Source organism: Anoplopoma fimbria, chromosome 8 (assembly GCF_027596085.1).
Source record: "Anoplopoma fimbria isolate UVic2021 breed Golden Eagle Sablefish chromosome 8, Afim_UVic_2022, whole genome shotgun sequence".
In the NCBI taxonomy this organism is placed as follows: domain Eukaryota; kingdom Metazoa; phylum Chordata; class Actinopteri; order Perciformes; family Anoplopomatidae; genus Anoplopoma; species Anoplopoma fimbria.
The window spans coordinates 16458459-16481423 of record NC_072456.1 but is presented as its reverse complement, the minus strand read 5'-3'; the positions used below and the strand labels follow the sequence as shown (position 1 = coordinate 16481423).

Below are 22965 nucleotides of genomic sequence, written 5' to 3'. Positions count from 1 at the left end.
AAACTTTAAATAATAATAATAATATAATAATAATAATAATAACTTTATTTATACAGCACCTTTAAAAACAGAGTTTATTAAGTATTTGGACATACAAAGCAGCAAAAGCAAGGCAATAAAACAACAGAAAGCTCAATAATGAGGCGCAACAAAACAAGACAAACTAAGGTAAGAACTGAGGAAGATAAAGGTGAGAAAGGCCACGGGTCCGGACGGCATCAGCTCAAGGCTCCTCAGATCCTGCACAGATCAGCTGTGCGGGATAGTGGCGCACGTCTTCAATTTGAGCTTGAAGCTGGGGAGGGTACCACAGCTATGGAAGACGTCCTGTGTGGTACCAGTCCCAAAGACCCCGGGGGCCAAGGACTTCAGCAGCTTCAGGCCGGTGGCATTAACATCCCACCTGATGAAGACCCTGGAGCGGCTGGTCCTTGTGCACCTCCGCCCCCTGGTGATCTCATCTTTGGACCCTCTTCAATTCGCTTATCAATCTGGCATCGGGGTGGATGACGCTGTCATCTACCTGCTACAAAGATGCCTTTCTCACCTGGAAAAGGCTGGAAGCACTGTGAGAGTCATGTTCTTCGACTTCTCCAGTGCCTTCAACACCATCCAGCCTTTGCTTCTGAGGGACAAGCTGGAGCAGACCGGGGTGGACCACCACCTCACTGCATGGATCCTGGACTACCTCACCAACCGTCCACAGTATGTGAGGATAAGGGAGTGTGAGTCAGATCTGGTGTCCTGCAGCACGGGGGCCCCACAAGGAACCGTTCTGGCTCCATTCCTCTTCTCCATCTACACATCGGACTTCACACACAACTCTGCAACCTGCCACCTGCAAAAGTTCTCCGATGACTCTGCAATAGTCGGCCTCATCTCCGCCGGTGATGAGAGGGAATACAGAGAACTGAACCAGGACTTCATGGGATGGTGCCAGCGGAACCGCCTCCAGATCAACTCTGGTAAAACCAAAGAGCTGGTGGTGGACTTCCGCCGGGTAAACACTGTCCTCCGGAACCAGTGAACATCCAGGTACAGGACATTGAGATTGTGAAATCTTACAAGTACCTGGGTGTTCACTTGAACAATAAACTGGACTGGACTAATCATGCAAATGCGCTTTACAAAAAGGGTCGGAGCAGACTGTATCTGCAGGAGACTCTTTGGAGTGCAGGGAGCACTCCTGAAGACCGACTCTGTGGTGGCATCAGCCATTTTTTATGCAGTGGTCTGCTGGAGCAGCAGCATCTCAGCAGCCGACAAGAAGAGACTCAATAAACTTGTCAGGAAGGCCAGCGGTGTGCTGGGGTGTCCACTGGATACGGTGGAGGTGGTGGGAGACAGGAGGATGATGGCCAAGCTGTCATCCCTGATGAACAACACCTCCCACCCCATGCAGGACGCCCTGGCAGCTCTGTGCAGCTCCTTCAGCCACCGGCTGCTTCACCCCCGGTGTGTGAAGGAGAGGTACCGCAAGTCCTTCCTTCCTGCTGCTGTCAGGCTGCACAACCAACTCTGCTCCCAGTAGACCACATGACACATGTGCAATAAAATACACTGTGCAATTATAGCTATAATAGTTTTTATGTCTGTACATATACTATTTCAATTATTGTGGATTTTACTGTTTTTTATTGCTTATTTATAATACTTGTTTTTTATTTCATTTTATTTTTATCTTGTCTATCTTTTACTATGTCTCTTGGACTAATAAAGGATTATCTTATTTTATCTTATCTTAAGATGTTAAACCATGATAAAACAGTACAATAGATGAAACAATAAAACTAAATTATATGATTAAAATGAACTAAGAAATAAAGTAAATGAAAATAAAACAATATAGTAAAACAATTTATTTAAAAAAAATATATATATAATCAATAATAAAATAAAGCCAGTCTGTAAAAATGGGTTTTAAGATGTGATTTAAAAGAGATTACTGATTCTACGAGCCTGTGAAGCTGTGCTCCCACTCATTATCGGATACAGCTGTTCTCAGTTCTCCCATTTATGTTATAGTGTAAACAAATGATTCATTTAGTTTTCCTGGAGAATTTAGTTGATTTGTTCAGTTGTGTTAAGGGGATTTTAGGTTTTAGTGACTCTTTTTCTATCTATCTCAGAAGGGGCTATTTAGTTAATACTAGAGAAAACATCTATGCTTTTCTGTATGCTTTCAATCTTCAATCTTGAATCAAGCCTACGTTGTTAAGGGTCATGACAGTTGGCCCCGCCCATAAATGAACCAGCCAATAGACGTCGACGCTGGGTCTTTGTGCCCGCCCCGCTGACAGACGTCGTGAGGAAGTTTTTCAGGGGGTTGTAAATGAATCGGACCCGCGCAGACGTATTAACGCGAGGATGGCAGCCTTCCTTGAGCACACGCTGCCCGAGGAGGAGAGGGAGTTTCAGAAGATTATAGCTCTGATCGGAGGGAAAGAGCGGATTTATTTGGTGAGCGATGCCCGTAGAAGTAGAGACGTGGACGGGGATGACGCTGGAATATTGCAGGAGTTCATTCAAGATATGTTTCACAACAGCGGCGGACAGCCAAATACCTCGCGGACACATCACGGAGATACTGCAAGTGAAAACACCGATTGCGGCAAACAAGGGACTGTTAAAAGCAATGACATCCCTTTAATAGAGAGGCCCACGGATGTTGTTTTGGGAGCCTGTCCGGGGAAGAGGAAGAGGACAAGGAGAAGCAGCCAACGCGCAATGGAAACGCTCAGAGAACAGCAACACGGAGGGCGAACATTTACAGCCTAAAGCGAACCATAGACTCTCCTATCATCATCTTTATCTTCAGACAGACGTTTATCAGCAAACAGTCCAACGATTTGTGTTTAAAAGAGACACTGAAAGACGTTAAAGCACGCACAAAACGTGCCAGAATCGCCCGACCGGCTCTGATGGGATTAATACACACCAGACAGGAGAGCGCCGAGACGCATCAGTGTGCGCAACTCCTGGAGCGCCTGATCCGCTCAGTGTTCCACAAACAGTCACCAGAGACTGTGTGGGTCGGCAGCTTCATCCCGAAGATGGAGGACAAAATGCTCAGCATCAAGAAAAACGCCTGCAAAGTTATATACTCATCTCAAACAGCAGGTGTAATCATTTACATCATCCACGTTCTGTTAAGTTTTACACATATCAATCCACTGCAGACAATACATGCTTACTGCAAGTGTAGGCTTTAGTATAATGTAAAAAGAAAAAAGAAAAAGAAGAATTCTCGTTTGCTCAAGCACACGTCAGCAGGGAAGATGTGTCAACTTGGAGTTTGAACCGATGTGTGTTTAACCAGGGCACCATGACAAATTGATGATGCATAAAATATCAGGATGCCAAATTTCAGAACTACAGCTTTTGCAACTTTTAAAAACACATCTGTACAGCATACTGCACAGATGTCACAAAGCCTACAACTCATTTACATAATTATTATTGAGAATAAACACAGAAACCATAGACGTGACTAAAGGAATATAACAGGTATTATATCGATTTTATAGTAGTCACGTTTACTAATTATAAGATAATTGTAAGCCCAGTAATTAGCACTGCAGTGTAAGTTCCGATGAGAATAGTCTGCTAACACTGTATTGATTTGTGTAGGTGCACACCACTATGTAGGTCAAGCCACGAGATTCACATTTTTCTTCCCAGGCATGGCTGCAAAGCTCCCGGGAACAAAAGGAGCATTCATGAAACAATCAGACCCTTAGATAAGCTGCCAAATTGTTAAACGCCTCATTATTGCCTTTCAGATAATACCGGGGATAGAGGGAACCAGCTTTTCTGGCCATTCCAATGTTTGTTCAGGGCTCAGAGAAGAGGCCAGGCCACCAACTCGTCAACCGGCAGACAAAGAGGTAGCAGTATCGTCCCAAAGTTCACTTTGAATGAGCTATAAGGGCATTTCATTTTTCATTCCCACAGGATTTTTCAACTCGTCTTTTCTTCATCTAATTCCTACACTGACTTAGTTCAGGGATGCAGGGGACTGGAGCCTAACCCAAAGTGCACTACATGGGCAAGAGGCATAGCTACAGATTGCCAGTCTATCATGTGGCCAACAGATAGACAGAGGCATTGCTACTTGTACTCGTCATTGGCTTATCTTTAGATCAGATTCTATGCAGTGAGGATCAACTAAAAAAAAGTATTTTGCATTACAGTGTCTAACCTTTTTCAGAAATTTAAGAAATATGTTTGCTCTCGCTATTACTGTCTGTACAATTGGGGGGGGGAATGAAAAGTTAGAAAGGAAATGATTTACTAAAGGAACCAGATAATGCAGGTTAAAGGAAAGTGGATGCAACTAAAAGTAAGTTGAAACACTTAAAACAGAATGACTTCTGTAAGGTCCTTCAATGTGTGCAATAAACTGCTCAAGGCATTCTACCAGTCTGTGGTAGCCAGCGCCCTCTTCTTTGCTGTGGTGTGCTGGGGTGGTGGCATCAGGACTGGAGATGCCAACAAGCTCAACAAGCTGGTGAGGAAAGCCAGCTCTGTGGTGGGTCTGGAGCTGGACAGTCTGGAGTCAGTGGTTGAGAGGAGGATGAAGGCCAAACTCGGAGCCATCCTGGACAATCCCTCTCACCCGCTCCATGAGGAACTGTGGCAGCTGGGCAGCTCTTTCAGCCTTCGGCTGATTCTACCAAAGAGCAGGACGGAGCGCTTCAGACGCTCATTTGTGCCCACTGCCATCAGACTGTACAACAACAGCGGAGACCACAGTCTGTCATCACGCTTGAATTTCCCCCTTGGGGATCAATAAAGGAATATAAAAAAAAATAAAAAAAAATCCATTGGTCACCAGATTGATCAGCCACACAACAGAGTTATTTAGCCATGACAGTCACCTTGTTTCAAAACTTTGCACAAATATAGGGAGCACATAAACACTTACAAATTAATTACCAAATTGTATCTCATTGATTTCACAGTAAGTAACAATGTTTTCATGTTTTTATTCAGGTGACACTGGAAGTAAAGAGGAAGGCATCCCTCTGAAAATCAAATCGTTGTCTGCTGGACCTCATGTGAATGGAGAGTCAGCTGGAGGAGACATCTGAAGTCATGACACATGGGATGCAGACATATCACTTCTGACAATCCTGTTTAAACTGTGAAGAGAAGGTTAGCCTTGTGGTACTGCAGAGCCTTACTATATGTTTAGAGCCTTGTCTAGACAGTGTTTCTTCATAGTGTTCAAGATTCCAACAGCTGAGCTATCATGATTCTTGTCCTGAAAAAATATTTGGCTAAATATTCTAAATCTGTCCTGCTGATTTACACATTGTCTCTGATGCACAATGGTAAAATGTATTTACTGTCTATGTTTGGGGCTGGTTCAAGTAACTGTTAGTCATATGAACTATATCATATCATTTAACACCACTTTTGAGGCCTGGAGAGAGATCTTTCTGTTATTTTAGTACATTTTGAAACCGCAGTATTGCACGTTTAAAGCAAAAGCTTATGGTAAAAGTAGGCCTACTCCTTTAACATGAGGCATAGTTAAGTACAGGGTAAAGTAAAGTACAGGTACTGGATTGCCAACTGGTCCCTAGAACTCCAGTGGTTTCAAAAAGCTTATTGTGTGTTATTTGGAATATACATCAACAAAGCGCAACATCAACTGACATAATACAGGTCTTAAGTGAGGTCCTGCTTCACTTCTATGGGACCAAGCAGCTTCTTCTTTTTTACCTGGGGGGCCCCAGAAGGTAAATCCAGCCATGGGTCAAGTTCTTTGTTAATTTATTAGAATGATGTGCCTTAGATGAGTGCTAATGACAAAAGCATTATCTGCAATAGAAGCAAATGAAACTACTTTTCACTTTTTATGTATTTATGTAGGCTATACATTTGTAAATAAACACAAATAAGCTTTTGTGAGTGTGCAGCTCTTTTTATATGGACATTCACTGTCAATTATTTCAGACACTGTATGCGGAGATTGGGTTGGAAACTGATTATAAATTCCTTAATTAACACTACTGTCATATATTTATTTGTATTACTGACATGTCAGCCACATAGTACCTTTGATTTCCTTAAAGCTATCATGGATCCATATTGAAAGAAAACATAGATTCACAATAGAACACTTTCTTTCTCTTTGTCCTCTTCTTCTTTTTCTTCCTCCTTTTCTTCTTCTTCTACTATGTTGATATTTATGGCAGACTAGTCGCGTATAGCGAAATGTCTCCACTCTCAACTTGGCCACATCCCCAAACAAGATCTACCTACAGTACCAGTCAAAAGTTTGGACACACCTTCTCATTCATCTACTTTGAAGAACCTAAAATATAAAACATATATACATATGTACTATAACGAATATAAAAAGAAAATACATATGGTATGAAATATTTAACTACATCATTCAACTACTTTGAAGAATCTAAAATATAAAGCATATTCTGGTTTGTTGAGCATTTGTTTGTTTACCACATAATTCCACATGTGTTCCTTCATAGTTTGGATGTCTTCAATATTAATCTACAATGTAGAAAAAAATAATTTCCCCATTGTGGGACTAATAAAGGCTTAATTATAATTCCACATGCGTTCCTTAAAAAATAAAGAAAAACCATTGAATGAGAAGGTGTGTCCAAACTTTTGACTGGTACTGTATCTGGTGAATACAGCATGCAGTGAAGTATCACAGCCATAACTAACTCCATCACTCCACATTGATTACAATGACCATCCGGTTACAAACAGCAGTCATATCCACAGCCTTCAGTGCCAAAGAGACAACTGATAGACTACCTTTGATAAAGCCAGTTCATAAATCTAAAATATTAAATTACTATATCTACATAATTTTTTTTCTATGTTGGAAATGTAATTGTAAGATATATTATATATTCTTGAGGTACTACATATTGTTTAGACCCTTTAGAATACAATAGATAATATTATATGTCTGCGTTTTAATCAGGCGTAAAAGAGGACAGCCAACGTTGGGGTCCTTCAGGAGGGGACTTGCGGCATTGGACAAAAAGAAGGTAGCAGAGTCTGCGATTGTTCCAACATTTGTGAATTGTTGGATCCGACAAAATCTCTTCTCTTCATTTTCTCGCCTGAATAATCGCACGGAATCCCCCCGTTGAACCAGGATTGTGGGGCTGAGGAGGGAACAAAGAGCCAATCATGATAACATCTGCCGGTAAATCGTAGAAAGGGCTTTCTATTTTGCTAGCCGCCACTTTAGCTAGCTGCCATTGATTTAGCTGAGTCACACGGCTAATGTAGTTAGCAGTTGTCAGTCAGTTGTTAATAGCTTATAGCTTATACATTCACTATCAGGAGGGAAGAACACCTTGTAATGTGACTTTGGTAAATAAAGGCGACGGTTTTGATTACTGCCAGGCTGTTTTAAAGACAATAATTGGGAGTAAGCTAACGTAGCATCGATGCTAACAGTCAAGTCATCAGCACCAGTGGACTGTGGAGGATCTCAGCTCCTCAGCTTTGATGATGAGGTGTTGATGTTTTTATATACAGGGACGTTGTTCATCTTGAATCATCTCTCTGCTATGTAAACTACAATATTTTAACTCATCTTAATGTTTCATCAGCTCAGATCAGATGTGGATACATAGTCCCAGTATTTGAATAATTCATTTTATGTTTTCATTTCATTGTAAACATGATTGTGGACTAGTACTGTAACTAATAATGTAATATGTCAACATTTTGTAATTCCCTAGACTGCATTTAAATGTAATATGTGGCTTGTTATGTAAAAACATGTGGTATTTAAAATCCTTACTTCATAGGTCTATGAACTCCTTAGACTCAAGCATCAACTCATTAGATTTTGTTTCTCTCTTGTTTTTTTCCAGCTGGGATTATATCACTCCTTGACGAGGAGGAGCCACAACTCAAGGTAAGATATGGTTGGAAAATGGCAACCTCCCAAACAGAGGTGATGTAATGACAGATCATGTCGAGGCAAATAGAAGTAAAGAGATTACATGCAAGTGTGTTTTTACTTTTTTGTTAAAGCACACATTTTAGGACACTGGCTTTCCATGGAAGGTTTCACAAAGAGCCATTAATCAAGCTCTCAAACTCATTTAAATGTATTAATGTACTTAATGTACTTAATTTATTTTAGATGTTAAAAGTGTGGCTTTTTTTTTCTCTCTGTACCTAAAACGAGGGACATACCTCATCATGGCTACTTGATCCGTCTGTCCTCTGTGTGCATTAATTGGTTTATATTTCAATGCACCATGGGTCAGGAAAAAAACAAGTTAACACAGCAACATCTCTGTTTCACTTGCAGGAGTTTGCTCTGCAGAAGCTAGATGCCATTGTGAATGACTTCTGGGCTGAGATTTCAGGATCTGTAGATAAAATGTAAGTATGACTATTGATGAGCAATCTGAACTATGACCCAATCCGACCGTAGAATGTTACATCAGGCAGCAATGACTTCAACTCTAAGTTTTTCTTTACTCTTTCTATGTTGTCAGTTGGGAGAAAGATTTTTTTTTTTAATAAATCTTGACACACTTGATGATGAAATGTAGCAGCACAGGGTGCAATGTGCGTCATAAACACAAGCATCACTAGCGTACTGATTATATATATATTTTTAACTGCTTTTGATCGAGTAGATGTTTTTTAGAAGAATCTCAGCATCCTTTTTGGTTTGTTAGAGAAAATATCATTTCTGTCTTATGTAACCTTCTGTTTTCTACTTGCAGCGAGGTCTTGTATGAGGATGAGACGTTTCGCAGCAGATCATTTGCTGCCCTGGTGGCCTCTAAGGTTTTCTACCACCTCGGAGCCTTTGAGGAGTCTCTGAACTATGCTCTCGGTGCTGGAGATCTCTTCAATGTCACAGATGAGTCAGAATATGTTGAGACCATCATTGGTGAGTAATCAAATGAAACCACTTGATTTACTTGCATCTTTAGTGAAAATGTGACATTTTTGTATTTTGGGTACTGCTGTGACCCTCATACTCTAGGCAGTATGAAGTGTATAGCATACATTTAGAGAAAAAGCTTTCAAACCTCAAGCTTTCAATGAGTGACATACGGAATAAGATTTTGACTTGAACTGCTTCATTTCATTCCGGAGTAAAATGGGGCCCCTCTCTTTTGTTTGCTCCTAGCCAAATGCATCGACCACTACACCAAGCTGCGGGTGGGGAATGCCGAGCTGCCAGAGGAAGAGGAGAAGAAAAGTATTGACCCCCGCCTTGAGGGCATTGTCAACAAAATGTTCCTGCGTTGCCTGGATGATCACAAGTACAAGCAGGCCATTGGCATCGCCCTGGAGACCAGGCGACTTGACATGTTTGAGAAGACCATCTTAGAATCCGTAAGTCCCTGGCGTCATTCCTAGCTGATTTGAGAGTTGTGTGGAATACCTACTGCTAGCTTTAAAGCTCACCAGGGTAGCCCATGTTTTTTTCAAGAGTCTAGCAGTCTTTGCATGATAATGCCCAAAAACTTTGATAGAGATTATAAGAATCACTTTATTCAGATACAGTTAACATTTGCCTTGACTTGTACAGTCATAATTCTCACACAATTGTCCAGATTTTGACCACTGCTGTTGATTGTACAGAAATATTGCTTCCTTGTCGTTAAACAGGTTGATAATTGTTATTTTGCTTCTCTTATCACGCAGACTGATGTGAATGGCCTCCTTGCCTACAGCCTGAAGGTGTGCATGTCCCTGATGCAGAACAAGAAGTTCCGCAACGAGGTGCTGCGGGTGCTGGTCAAGCTCTACATGAACTTGGAGAAGCCTGATTTCATCAATGTCTGTCAGGTAACAAACAGACCCTCAAATACACGTTATGCATCATTTACTTGACCAACCCTCCAGTGTAATAAATACATAAATAGACTGGTAACTAATTTGACTAATAGTTTCTGTTCAATCACTCTTTAGTATTAGAATTTGATTGACTAAGTTCAAATTGTATCCAATTCAAAACCCTGATTTGTAAAGATATGTTGGAGCACAGTTTCCTTGTGTTTTGTAAAATTTGTAATTATCACTATTCAAAAAAATAATAAAAAAAATAAATTCAGCCCTAATAAGTTGTCTGGAAATTTTAACATGTTCTTTACACTTTGTACTTTTGAATGAATTTAATACTTTTATTGCTTGACATGTTTAATGTAGGTTTGGATATTTACTCTGCTGATGCTCCTATAATATACAGTTAGTAGGTCTAATAAAACAATAATTCCTAATAAACCAGCAACTGACTGTAGTTTAACATGAGTTCAGCTTTATACTTAAATTTACATCTCATGTCTTCGCTTAAGTTTACCAGCATTAATGCTAAATCATAACTACAACTATTGATGTGCTACAGTTGGAAGCAACACTTTATACTGATTAAATGCATTTCTCTTCTTTCAAGGAAGGCATAACCTAAAAATCCCCCTCTAATCACCTTTTTCTCTTCACCTCTCTAGTGCCTGATATTCCTGGATGACCCACAGGCCGTGAGTGACATCCTTGAGAAGCTAGTGAAGGAGGACAACCTGCTGATGGCCTATCAGATCTGCTTTGACCTGTATGAGAGCGCCAGCCAGCAGTTCCTCTCCTCCGTCATCCAGAACTTGCGCACTGTTGGAACACCCATCCCTTCAGTCCCTGGCTCTACAAATACAGGCACTGTGCCCACACCAGACAAAGACAGGTGGGCAGGGAAATAAAACAAGGACACACTTATACCTGGTCTGAAGCACAGTGACATTCCACAAAGGCTTAGGGATTTTTCACTGCTAAGGGTTCTGATTTAGGCTTTAGAAAATCTTTTTAGACTCTCTTTGAGGCTATGAGTTGCTAGGAAAGTAACCAAAACTTCAGTTTCTAAGCATGGCAGGAAAAGATTAATCTCATTCTGCAAGCCCTGTGCAGAACATTGAATTTACCAGTAGGAGGGTTCAGTACGCAAGTTCAGATTCAGTGAATCAGAATATTTATATTAATGCAGAGACATTATATTTATGTGTAGCTGTTTTATACCATTGCTTTATACCTGCTGAAAATAACCTAACTAAAGAAGTTAACATGAGAATTTTGAATGAAACTGTAAAAACTGACTGAGTAAAATTTACTTATGATCAAATGATTTAACATTGACAATTTTTTATTTTTTTTTCCTCTATGTCTTACAGTGATGCAATGGAGACAGATGAGAAGGCGGGCAGCTCCCCTGCTGGAAAGCCAGTAGAAACGGTACGCTCTTTGGATTGTTTTGTACGGTAGCACTTTTTTCACACCAGTTCCTAGTAATTCTTCTGTGTTTAAATAGAGCTCCTTTGGTTTGGTTGACAGCTCATCGTATTGCTTCTCTTTGTTATTGTAGAAAGATGAGCCCAAAGACCAGAATGCCAAGATGATCAAAATCCTGAGCGGGGAGATGGCCATTGAGCTGCACTTGCAGTTTCTTATTCGAAATAACAACACAGATCTAATGATCCTTAAAAACACAAAGGTAATGTAGGCTAGCAACAAGATGAACGACTCAGAGAATACAAATTAATAAGTTATTGTTTAAAGGGTCCATCAAACTACAACTTCCTCCTGAGTTTTTATTTCTTTTTTCCCATAACTGCAGGATGCTGTCCGAAATTCGGTGTGCCACACAGCCACAGTAATAGCCAACTCTTTCATGCACACGGGAACCACAAGTGACCAGTTCCTCAGGTAATTGTGCTTGCAGAACTAAACATTTTAATTTCATAGATTGCACAGAGAAATAGAGAAATACTTATTCCAAGTGACATTTGACCAATGTTTTTGTTTGACCGTGTAGAGAAAATTTGGAATGGCTTGCAAGAGCCACCAACTGGGCAAAGTTCACAGCCACAGCAAGTCTGGGTGTCATCCACAAGGTAAAATGTCGTCACTATGATGATAATTTGCAACAAATTAAAAAACATACTAAATTCCGTTCCAGATTTAATTTTGAACATAACATGCTTTGTTTTTCAGGGCCATGAGAAGGAGGCTCTCCAGTTAATGGCCACCTACTTGCCCAAAGACACCTCCCCTGGCTCGGCTTACCAGGAGGGAGGAGGCTTGTACGCTCTGGGACTCATTCATGCCAACCATGGCGGAGACATCATCGACTACCTGCTCAGTCAGCTCAAGAACGCCAGCAATGATGTTAGTTTTATGACTATTACTTTGAATGCTGGTTCTTTTTTCAATTATATACTTGAATGTTACTAAATAATGATTGATGAAAGAAGGGAAACATGTTTATTGAACTAAATCATCAAATATGAAATATTCTCTATGAAAAGTTTAAGGCTTTAGAATCAAAAGCCTCAGCTTCAAGTTTGTAGCTGAGATCGGCAGGTAGTTTAAGCCACTCAGGTGGTTCATTTATTTTTCATTTTCATCTCTCATGGTTTGTTTTCTTCTTCTGTTTCACAGATTGTCCGTCATGGTGGCGCCCTTGGCCTTGGCTTGGCTGCATTGGGAACAGCCAGACAGGATGTTTACGACCTCCTTAAGTCCAACCTGTACCAGGATGACGCCGTTACTGGTGTGTAGGCCACAGACAAAATACATTTCTGAAATGCAGGGTGGCGTACCAGTTTTCAGTCCTCACTACTCTGCTAACTAAACATTATCCTTTCAACCAAAATGACAAAAAAATCATTAGCATAATGATTCAGATTTGGCTAAACAAATATAAAAAAGTGTAGTAGTACAGTATGTATATTAATGGTGCAAATGTCTCTGATATGCAGTATATTAAATATTATTTAGTTCTGGACGCTAGTAAATATCTGCTGATTAATTAAAGGTAAAACAAATAAAGCCATGCTGACAATATCGTGTAACCCCCTCAGGTGAAGCTGCAGGCCTGGCCCTGGGTCTGGTCATGCTGGGCTCCAAGTCAGCCCAGGCCATCGAGGACATGGTGGGCTATGCTCAGGAGACACAGCACGAGAAGATCTTGCGTGGTCTAGCTGTTGGGATTGCCATGGTCATGTACGGACGCATGGAGGAGGCCGATACCCTCATTGAAAGCCTCTGCAGAGACAAGGTAAGGCGGAAAAAGCCACCAGAAAGCTTGTCATGTGCACAATGAAATCAGAGTTGTTTTATTTTCCAACAATAAAGATTGCTGTGCTTTGTTTTTGTGTCCTTGGTGCATTTTATGCATAGAATGACTTAATACATATGGATTGACACAAGCGTGATAAAACCCTGGAGAGAGGAATGAATTAAAAAAAAAAAAAAAAAAAGTGTCTTACTAGATCATTGGTTACATTGATCCTTACAATGCAATGATTTGTTCCAATGTTTGATGTATTGAGTGCTGTATATACTCCTACAACCCTGGGTTATGTGTGTATTTCATGTCACACGCGAGGCTCTTCCTCCTAACTTTGTGCCAAGAATCCTTCTATACAAGTTAAATGTGCATAATGACTCAAACTTTGTTGATCATAGTCCAGACACAAATTCTCAAAGCTCTGCTTTCCTTCACTGTCTATGATAGGACCCCATCCTCCGGCGCTCTGGTATGTACACAGTGGGCATGGCCTACTGCGGCTCCGGTAACAACAAGGCCATCCGACGCCTGCTACATGTCGCTGTAAGTGTTTCTGGTCGGCTCTCTTAACAACAAATTATTTCACTGAGGGGAAGACAGGTTTATCATTCTGGCTGTGAAGCGATGCCAAAACCCACGGCTGCAAAGCTGTGACTGGCATCTTAATTCAAATTAGTTTAACACTGTGATTGTTTGTGCCTGAATTCACTGTGAGGCCAACATTGCAACACTTGAACATGAAAAAACATAGATATAACATTAAAGTGAATTTATGTATATGCCATTTATGTGCTTTCAATGCAATTGCAACATACTTCATATACTTGTCCTGTAGGTGGCACCTCATACAAGCTAAAATTATTAGATGGGCTGATAGGGGAGCATATTTCTCACACCGTGAACTAAAATGGAGCGACATCATTACAGTTAGCTAGTTAATTGCAGGATTTGTTGAGTCTCAGCGTCATCTTTGGTTTTTAAGTTCTTTCCTTCTCTTTATTAAGGTGAGTGACGTTAATGATGATGTCAGAAGGGCTGCTGTCGAGTCCATTGGCTTCATCTTGTTCAGGTAAGGACCAGACTTAATTTACTTGAGCTCTAAACACTCCTTTCCTCACATGCACCAGAGGTGTTTCTATTTGAAGTAGCATTCCTCACTTATGCAAATTGGATATGTGGTTCTGCCTTTTTGTGAACCATTGCAATCCTCTTGTATTATTTAAAAAAATGATGCGTTTGTTGGTCTTCTTTTAGTTTTGGTACTGTTGACAATATGTAGTTGGATATTAACATCTTCTCTATAGTGTGATAGAAGATTTAAGATGGCACTATTTTGGGGGATTTAAACTGACTCCCTAGTATTTAGAAAGGTATTACTGTGTCAGAAGAAGCTGAACGTACTGTCACTCACACATTCTCTTCCCTGACTATAGACCAAAGCAGTGTTAAACGGAGCACCTAGCCAATGCACAAATATCCGGGTGTAAACTGTAAGCCCAAAAAAGGCTATGTGATATTCTGCGTGATCAATTGGCCGCTAGATAAACTTTGTGTAAATCGTCACTGTGTTTAGAAAGACTTCTGAACCAGAACAATTCAGTTGGCCACCTTCTCGAACTTCCTAATGGCTCAGGGATAACTCCCTCTACTCCCCCAACATGTACACTAGCACATAAAAAATCGTCCGCTTTAAGTTCTTTTGTCTTAAGTCTCTGCTATTCTTACAAACGTTTCTTAACAATGAGGCCTAGGCAATAATAAAACAGTGACACACTCAAAACTCTCACACCAAGCTTGTGGAGCGTTATCCAAATCTCATATTTCTTGCCACATTAATTAGACACTGTTTTATAGTTTGTTAAATCGGTTTGTTTTAGGCTGTTTAAACTATTATGTATTTGGATGTCCTCCTTATTCTGGCTCCCAAAAATGCTACAAATGGCTGCTGTTAAGCGTAACGGGACTGTAAAAATAATGCTCAGTACACTGTCCCACAGCTTTCTTACTTGCAGCTATTCCGTTATTTACTATTTACTGATTTAATAATAAAAAAACGATTTCCTTGAAATAAAGAAGCATTACAGTGTAAATATCGAGAATAACGGAACAAAATATGTGCGGTTTACTTTCAGGACAGCAACACAGACAATATTTTGTTGAACACATCGATGTTTCTATTTTAGTTTTATTCTTTATTATATTCAGTCTTTTATTTGGAAACCTTCTAACATGTCAAAACATCAGCCAGCAATACACATACAAGAGTGCTTCTCAAAAGTCCAGCAAATACAATAAGTATCATTTCAAGAGTGCAATGTATTTTACGTGTCTGTTGCAGAAAAGATTTGAAAGATAGAGTTAGGTTTGTCTTATATATAAACATGTGGTTTGAGATGGTTAACAGCCTATTTAAATAGCCCAACTAGAAAGGATCCGCATAGGAATACATTGTATGTCTGCATTCACAGAGAATTTCCAGGTTATCATTATGTCTTCATTCCTAACATCTTTGTCTGGCGGTCAGAACTATATTTGACTTTTGACCTTTCATAGACGACATCATACTACTGTGTTTTCCTTTTCTAGTGGACCTGTTACAGGTCATCACAGGGTTTTATGACGTTTGAAAACTCAAACTCTCTTCTTGTATGCTATTCACTGTCTTGTTTTCTTTGAGAATTCACATTATTAAATTGGCCTTTGTTAAAGGCCCAGTAAGAAATATTTCCACCCTATAATTACATATTTAACAGTGGATTTTGACTTTTGGATTTAAATTGTTTCTGAAATGATCATGATTTAAAATAATGCCTTATTTTACTTTTTGGTAAAAGACGTTACTGATACAAATAATCATCAGCAGACCACAACAGGTTGGATCTTGTTGTGGGATAGTGTACAGTAAGAACTGCCATTAAACTGTTTGTCAAACAAATTCATAGTAACGGCAGCTTCAGAATCATGCCTTTTTGGTTTGGTAGTTGTGGGACTAGGCTCCATCTTTAAAGAGATTAAAAAAAAAGTCACACTATAAATCTGATTCATTTAAAGTGCTCCCTTTTTTTTTTTATTGGATTAATTTGTCTGGTGATTTTATACACAGCTGACATGTTCTTCCTGCTTATTACCTTCATATTCAGTCAGAAGCATTGTGTCTAGCAAAACACCACTGGATGACTGTACAGGTGCTTGCCGGCACCTCAGTGGACTTTGGTAGCTAACTGCTCCAATGCCATTCTTCATTCCCCGCTTCATGAACAGTTTAGAGTTTTCTGCCACAGAAGATCTGAATGAAATCCGTGTAAAGGTCCGATCTGCATTTGATGCCCTTAGGTGCCTTCCTGGACCATGACTAGCAGTGCTTTCGTAATTACAGGTCATGTAACGAGTGAACGCTTGCCTGAAAGTTTTGTTGAATAGAGTGTAGACCAACGGGTTGATGCCTGATGACACATAACCCACCCAAACAAAGATCTCCATGAGGCGAGATATTACATGAACATCACAGCTGGTGCATAGCGCAGAGGTGATGTTAGTGATGAAAAAAGGGCACCACATGACTACGAACAGGAGGAAGACGATGCCTAGAACCTTTGAGGCGCGCTGCTCATTGCTCAGAGTCTGCATCGACTTCTTGCCCATTGTTGACATCCTCCGAAAGGCTATTTCATCTCTTGTAGGAGAGTTTGTTGTATCTGCATATGTTTGTTCTTGCATCCTGGGAAGTCTGCTGTCCAGATTGTGAAGTTGCTTTGCTAGCGGTGGAGTCATAGCCTGTTCTCTTTGAAAGACTGTGGAGACTGTCGGGTAGCTGAAGCGCTGAGTCACCTTTGACCTGAGCAAATAAACCTTTTTGCGCAAAACCTGGACAGTAAGTAGGTAGATGACCATCATGATGGTCAGAGGGATGAAGAATGCCGCCAAGGAGCCAAATATGATAAACTCCTGGAAGGTGTCTGTTTTCAGCATGCATGTGTGGTTACTGTTGAAGGTGACGTTGTTGGGAAGATGGTTGTTCCTAAGCCCCTTAATCGGAATCGGGATTGCAATACCTGGAAAATGAAAAGAACCGTTAGTGTTGGCAAATATTGACAATCTGTTTGTTTTTTTTGTTGTATTGATGAATTATTTGCTTTAGATTTTTTCAACACCAACTACAGAAATGTGTGGTTTTAATCTGAGGGAAAGAAATGTCTGTTACATTTCCATCTATGTCTATGATAGTAGTAGTAGTAGTAGTAGTAGTAGTAGAAATAGAAATATAAAAAAGAATCCCGTTTAATTAAAGGACAGTTTTTGGAATAACCAGGCATGATCTGATTGGAGGATTTCCTTTTTTTGTTTTGAAGATCAAGTAAACTAATCATCCATGGCTCGCCATGATCCTTCTTAATACAAGCAACTTTAGAATAGTTTTAACCCTGACTGTCTACTGGTGCTCAGTTGATAGGCTGCTCACTTCATTCCATCTGATCGTCTGGCTTCGGTCATTGAATGAAGCTCAAATGAAATCAAATCCATCAATCAAACCAGTGCTTTTTAGTGGACTGAGTACTGGGCATTGAGCAGTGATGCCTCAGTGAATTTGGCCACATTTTTACAGAAGTCATGTTTTTAGTTAAAATCATTAGCAGATCTTGACCAATGAGCCTAAACACTCCTATCAGACCTTTTGAAGAGGAATGCATTACTTAAGAGTGTTCTTAAAAAGGTAAAGGTGACAACACCTTATGCTTCTTCCATCAAAAAGACTAGCAAGCAGCTAAACAAACCTCTCTGTCAATGCTATTTCTAAAAACTACATTCTTAAACACTAAAGCCCTTTTTCACCTAGGGACACATTTCATAAGCTTTGCAAGCTGCAACTAATTAGCCACAACAATAGTACAGCTTGCTTTTGTTGCACAAGCCACATTGCCCTTTCAAAAAACTTGAGTTTCTCATGAATTTTGACTGGGTTTTCCCCTCAACCACACCACCCCCTTTCCAAATGCACTGCAGCTGGCGAATTGCTGTTTTATATAGTATCTACTTTTATTGTGTCTGGCATATATTTTCTGGTCTTTAAACCAGGTCTGCCATTTATATCAAGTCTATAAATAATCCTGAGAAATGACTAATCAAAGTAAAGCCGGCTGCAGATGTGTACAAGTTAAGTTAGGGAAATCTGAGTTGTTATGCTTACAAATCGATATGAGCCACACTAGTGCAATCTTCACCATCGCTTTGGCTCTCGATTTGTACTGGCTATGTTGGATTGGTTTCTTGATGGCAATGTAGCGATCCAGTGAAATGGCGCATAGGTGCATGATGGATGCGGTAGAAAACAGCACATCGAGGAACAGCCAAATGGGGCAGAGGGGCTCCGGAAGAGGCCAGTCAGAGTCTAAAAAGAAGATGAGAAGGAAATTAGTTTATCCCTCTAGACAATAAGCTGACATTTTTTTATTTGTACAATCACTTATCTGTGGTAGTGTCTCTACAATTAGTATCTCTCTACCTTGTATTTGTGTGGTATAGTTTCATTCCAAAAATAATTTGGTCCTGCTCACCACCAGTTATGGGAGATGTACCACAATGGCAAGAGATTAGACGTAGCACTCATGCAAAAGATTGGTGTTTGTTTATCTCTGCGAGGAATGGCTTTACTGGAAAAAGGAGGGTTCACTGACTGTTTATGGAGCTAAAAGCTCTTTATGTCGATGTCCCGGAGACTATGCTCAACAGTAGTGTTTATTTTCAGTTCCAGGCATAAAATTGGCACGTAATTGTTCTGGCATTTGTCCTGTCGGACATTGACATTGTTGGAAATATTCCTTTGCATAATTTTATTTTGTTATGCCACCCTCCCCTTCTTTTCCTTGAACCACTTTCTAGTCACACTTGGAATTTTTGAGTCATAGTTTCACCTGGAAGGCTTATTCATTGACAAATACTTCACAAAACACCTACCAAAGATCTACTTTGAGAACAAGTGAATTGTTTGGTGCCATGCCAAATTCAATAAACAGTGTAACTTGCATGGTCCAAATAACTGAACAAGAGTGATATTTTTAATTTGTTTAATTGGATTAAGAAACTTTAAATCAGTAACCTTTGGTCAGCCCTCCGCAATGTGCCAGCGCTAGGTGTCTGTGTTTTTTACATTGCGTTTTTGAGAAATTACAGTAAAGGAAAGTTTGATTTTTTACGGTGTGCTTTTGATATGTTATTGTTTCACAAAGAATGTCCAGCAGTGTCTGATTACACAAGGTTGTGGTCAGTACATATTAATTCATCTTATTTTACTGATTTTGTTACATTTGTTGGTTTACAAAACTCATATGCACTGTTATCAATTTCTTTTTGTATTCAGTATGTGTATTGGCTGTTTTTCTTTTTTTTTTTTTTTCGGGAGATGACTGTCTGCTCAAAACATTCGGTATGCTGTGGTATCTTTATTTGTGGCTTGTGTTTAATGAACCAAAAACTCATTGCCATATAAACATATAGGAGCACTGTACATAAAAAAGCATCTGACCCGCAGTGCAAAAAAGAGAATGGATGGGTAGAGAAATTGTATAATTAATGTGGCATGCATGAATGCTTTCACGCCTTTACTGCACTGATTCTCAACCTAAGGATGAGTTTTGGTTTTTTTTTTTGTTTTTTTTTTATCAGGGTGTGATATAAACCCTTGCATGTAGAGAGACAGATTTTTGAAAAGTATTGATGCAACAGTAGATTAACTGCAGGGTCCTTATTCATGTAGCTTCTGCACTAGGAAGAGATTAAAGCAGCACCTGTGACCAGGCTTTTGAAGGCCTTTCAGAGCAACACGTGCATTATCATGCAAAACATGATTTTTGAGACAGTAGGACCACATATACCCCTGCGTCATGCTATGGTCCACTCTTATGTTTGTGAGAGACATAATTATGGTCTGGCTCATTATCCTCCTGTTGAATAAACGGGGGAGCTTGGCCATGTCCCTTTTTTTTTTTGCAGTTGAGTTAATACGTAGAGAAAAGAAGTCTAAATCAGTTCCATTACAGCTGTATTTACACAGCACTGTCACAGGAATTAAAATATAACAGGTTTTTTGTCTATGGGTAATGAGCCCATAGACAAGTACTGCTGTGCAACTGAGGACAAAGCGCTGCCAGAGGAAGTAGCATGTTTATTTTCCACTATCTCTTGTTATATTTCATCAGAATAATTTGTTTATTAATGGTCAAGATTTTATCTAATGTTGTTCACAAACTATTTTTATCCTCCTTTGCTACCCGTGAATTTGCTTGCCTTTTTGCCTTTGTAGATTATTAAAATTCAGAAAGGTTAAATACAATTTTCCAGTGAAATGGGGGACTTTCTTTGTAAAATGTCTGAAGCGTGATGTGCGACCTCCCACAGACACAAACTCCGTCACTTTAAATCGTTGCTGTCTTTTTTTTGGTAATGGTTTATGGGTATTATAGGTCTTTAAGGGTAATTTAATTTATCGTAGTATTTTGTCAAGAAATGAATCTGGGAATCCAGTAGGAGATGTTTCTACAGATAGTCAAGTACATATTGATCTTTTGCAGTACAGGTTTATTTTAAAGATCAAAATGTTTTTCCAACACAAGACCCCATGCTAAACTTACTGTAGAGAACCGTGATGAGGGCAATGGGCATCACCAGCAGTCCCACCAACAGATCAGCCACAGCAAGTGACATTAGAAAGTAGTTTGTGGCGTTCTGCAGCTTTCTTTCAAGTGACACGGCAAGAATGACCAGGATGTTTCCTCCAATAGTGGGGACGATGACCATGACAATAAGCAGGGCAGCCCATTTCAGCTGATCCCCAGGTGCTTCTCCAGACTGCGAGCTGTTAGCCTGGAGTGCAGCTGCGACTGCTTGAGACATGGTGCTGCAGAGGTCACAGCAGGCCTTAGGGCGGGTCGGTGCTCTGTTCCTTCTGGTGTTGGACACTCGGTCAGCATGGTCACTGTGTCCCATGGGCAAGGACACAGTGTAGGGCGTGACGACAGCTCAGGGTCTGTGCACAGGATGCTTCATCCCTTTTGCACTTTACAACCAAAAGAAGTAGCTCAAAATCAGTAGGGGATCCACACCTCGGAGCGAACAAAAAAAACAAAACGGGTCAACACCACTAACTCCAATGCTGGCAATAATCCCGACACGATTAGTACTTCCGCAGTGAGATGTGAGCAGGGGTCCTCACTTTCCCAGGCAGTTGATGCTCTTGTCATCCACTGCGCCACTTAAAAGAACAAACAGGTTCATTAAAGGAACAGCAATACCTTGTTACTCGCTTGCTTTAATTTGTCAGAATGATGGTATAATAAGATGAGATGTTTATTGTAACAAATGAGGAAGACCTTCACCATAATGTGGAAACGGTAATGGTCACCACACTGGATATTCCTTTTTCATTATTCGTAAACAAGTTATATAAAATATATGAAAGTAATTCCTCAATTTCTGTTTGTTTTAACTATAAAACTGATCAATGTTTTAATAGTCTACAGAAACATTTTTCTAAATTTACATAAGTTAAGTTAGAAAATAAAGCAAACCATCTTTTATTTAAAAAATAGTAATAATGTGAGATATTGAATTTTGGCGTTTTTTATGTATAAAAACGATCAAGATAAAATGAAGCTTTAAATTAAAGGAACACGGCTTGCATCACTCTGCACTTATAAAGCCTGTAAAAATGTACACACGAGTGGCCGTAGAAGAGTTTACAAAGAGTCAAACTTGATCAATATTTTAAAAGGAAAAACACTGTCAAATAGCATTATCATGATTTTGCCCGGTTTCTTACCTGCTCCTGAAGGTACCATCTGATGTACATTTAAGTTCCTCGTTGACGTTGAGTAAATCCTTGAGTATTTTTCCGTTCCGCTACGTCTGTACTTTCATAAACACTAAAGCGATATTGTGTTCCAGGAGAACAGTGCAGCTTGACGCCCAATGCATTTCAATCTTTGTAGCCTTCCTAGTTAAATATCTTTTTTAAGGTCCCATATCTCGTCTTTTAAATTTCCACCCTCCCCAAATGAAAACGTGACAGAGAAAGCCCTCCCTCAGCAATAAAACCTAAATCTGTCTCTGTCTGAAGCAGTCCATGATGTGGAATTTGTTTTGCTTCCACATGTTGGAGGAACCCCCAGTCTTGCTTCGCATTACCTACCGCGATCATTGGTTTAAAACTTTCAGATGTTGTGGCTCCTCCGTCTCTCTCCTATTCCTACTCGCTGCATCTTGTTCTCAGCCTGTGATCAGCCGCACACTCTCCAGTGTTGCTCGCTCTCTCACTCGTCCCCTCCCTCCCCCCTGTCTCGCTTGTGAGTCGGACTCTGTTTAAAACAGATGAATGTCTTCGTGCTGGCACTAGGCCAGTGGTTCTGGGAGGTAATTTCCTTCAACACAGCCGTCCCACTGTTTATATTTGTCACTTTCTGTTCTCTCCTCTATTTGAAGCAAGCCGTGAGGGGGATGTAGTAGTGGTGTATTGGAAGAAGCCCTCCGAGCTGTAAGGTGCTTGAACATTGTGCGTGTAGCCTGTAGCGGTTTTTTATTTCATCCAGCATGAGCTAATTAAGCTCGGGAAGTCTTCTAAACACCCATCATATTTTTTCTAGATGATTACTTTTGAAATTCCAACCATATTTGTTTCTCCTCCTGATTTTTCTGCCTTAACAAGACGAAATATGTTTTCTCCCAATGTGTGTTGCCATTGTTTTGCTTTTTAAAAGCAGATGTAAGATGTTAAAGGATGTTGTAATGAAATATCCCTGTAGTTTACAGTAACCAGATGAGGATTCTTCAAGAAAATGTGTGAAATACTGCCAATAACCCCCCCACATAGATCTGTTTACCCTTAA

At 40.0% G+C, this 22965-nt stretch overlaps 3 protein-coding genes across 3 annotated transcripts in view; 2 read left to right on the top strand and 1 right to left on the bottom strand.

The window, feature by feature from the left end:
- Positions 1–2315: 2315 nt before the first annotated feature.
- Positions 2316–5972, top strand: LOC129094732 (uncharacterized). The gene is given in 4 exon segments (XM_054602994.1): positions 2316–2728; positions 2731–3120; positions 3783–3887; positions 4996–5972. Coding segments are annotated over 4 exon segments (954 nt in total). The 5' UTR covers positions 2316–2367; the 3' UTR covers positions 5094–5972.
- A 1021-nt stretch (positions 5973–6993) lies between these two features.
- The window catches only part of psmd1 (proteasome 26S subunit, non-ATPase 1), a 36378-nt gene continuing 20406 nt past the window's right edge, over positions 6994–22965 (top strand). Inside the window, exons 1-16 of the mRNA XM_054602368.1 lie at positions 6994–7198; positions 7878–7921; positions 8324–8397; positions 8748–8917; positions 9161–9369; positions 9682–9825; positions 10485–10711; positions 11193–11253; positions 11384–11512; positions 11636–11724; positions 11834–11912; positions 12013–12186; positions 12460–12571; positions 12882–13078; positions 13538–13633; positions 14095–14159. Coding sequence (XP_054458343.1) covers positions 7183–7198; positions 7878–7921; positions 8324–8397; positions 8748–8917; positions 9161–9369; positions 9682–9825; positions 10485–10711; positions 11193–11253; positions 11384–11512; positions 11636–11724; positions 11834–11912; positions 12013–12186; positions 12460–12571; positions 12882–13078; positions 13538–13633; positions 14095–14159 — 1886 coding nt within the window. The 5' untranslated portion in view covers positions 6994–7182. The remainder of the gene's footprint in view (positions 7199–7877; positions 7922–8323; positions 8398–8747; positions 8918–9160; positions 9370–9681; positions 9826–10484; positions 10712–11192; positions 11254–11383; positions 11513–11635; positions 11725–11833; positions 11913–12012; positions 12187–12459; positions 12572–12881; positions 13079–13537; positions 13634–14094; positions 14160–22965) is intronic.
- On the bottom strand, positions 15299–22340 carry htr2b (5-hydroxytryptamine (serotonin) receptor 2B, G protein-coupled). The gene is made up of 4 exons (XM_054602369.1): positions 21903–22340; positions 20716–21335; positions 18276–18476; positions 15299–17142 (listed from the first exon to the last, which is right to left on the bottom strand). Exons 2-4 carry the CDS (start codon positions 21068–21070, stop codon positions 16184–16186), a joined length of 1515 nt encoding a protein of 504 aa, XP_054458344.1. The 5' UTR covers positions 21071–21335; positions 21903–22340; the 3' UTR covers positions 15299–16183.

Bases quoted from the DNA above. Each gene is read 5' to 3' on its own strand.
- htr2b (XM_054602369.1), bottom strand. From the start codon at position 21,070: ATGGGACACAGTGACCATGCTGACCGAGTGTCCAACACCAGAAGGAAC. The intron at 18,477-20,715 runs GTAAGTTTAGCA...TCTTCTTTTTAG, and splicing joins CCTCATCACGGTTCTCTACA to ACTCTGACTGGCCTCTTCCG. The intron at 17,143-18,275 runs GTAAGCATAACA...TTCATTTTCCAG, and splicing joins AGTGTGGCTCATATCGATTT to GTATTGCAATCCCGATTCCG.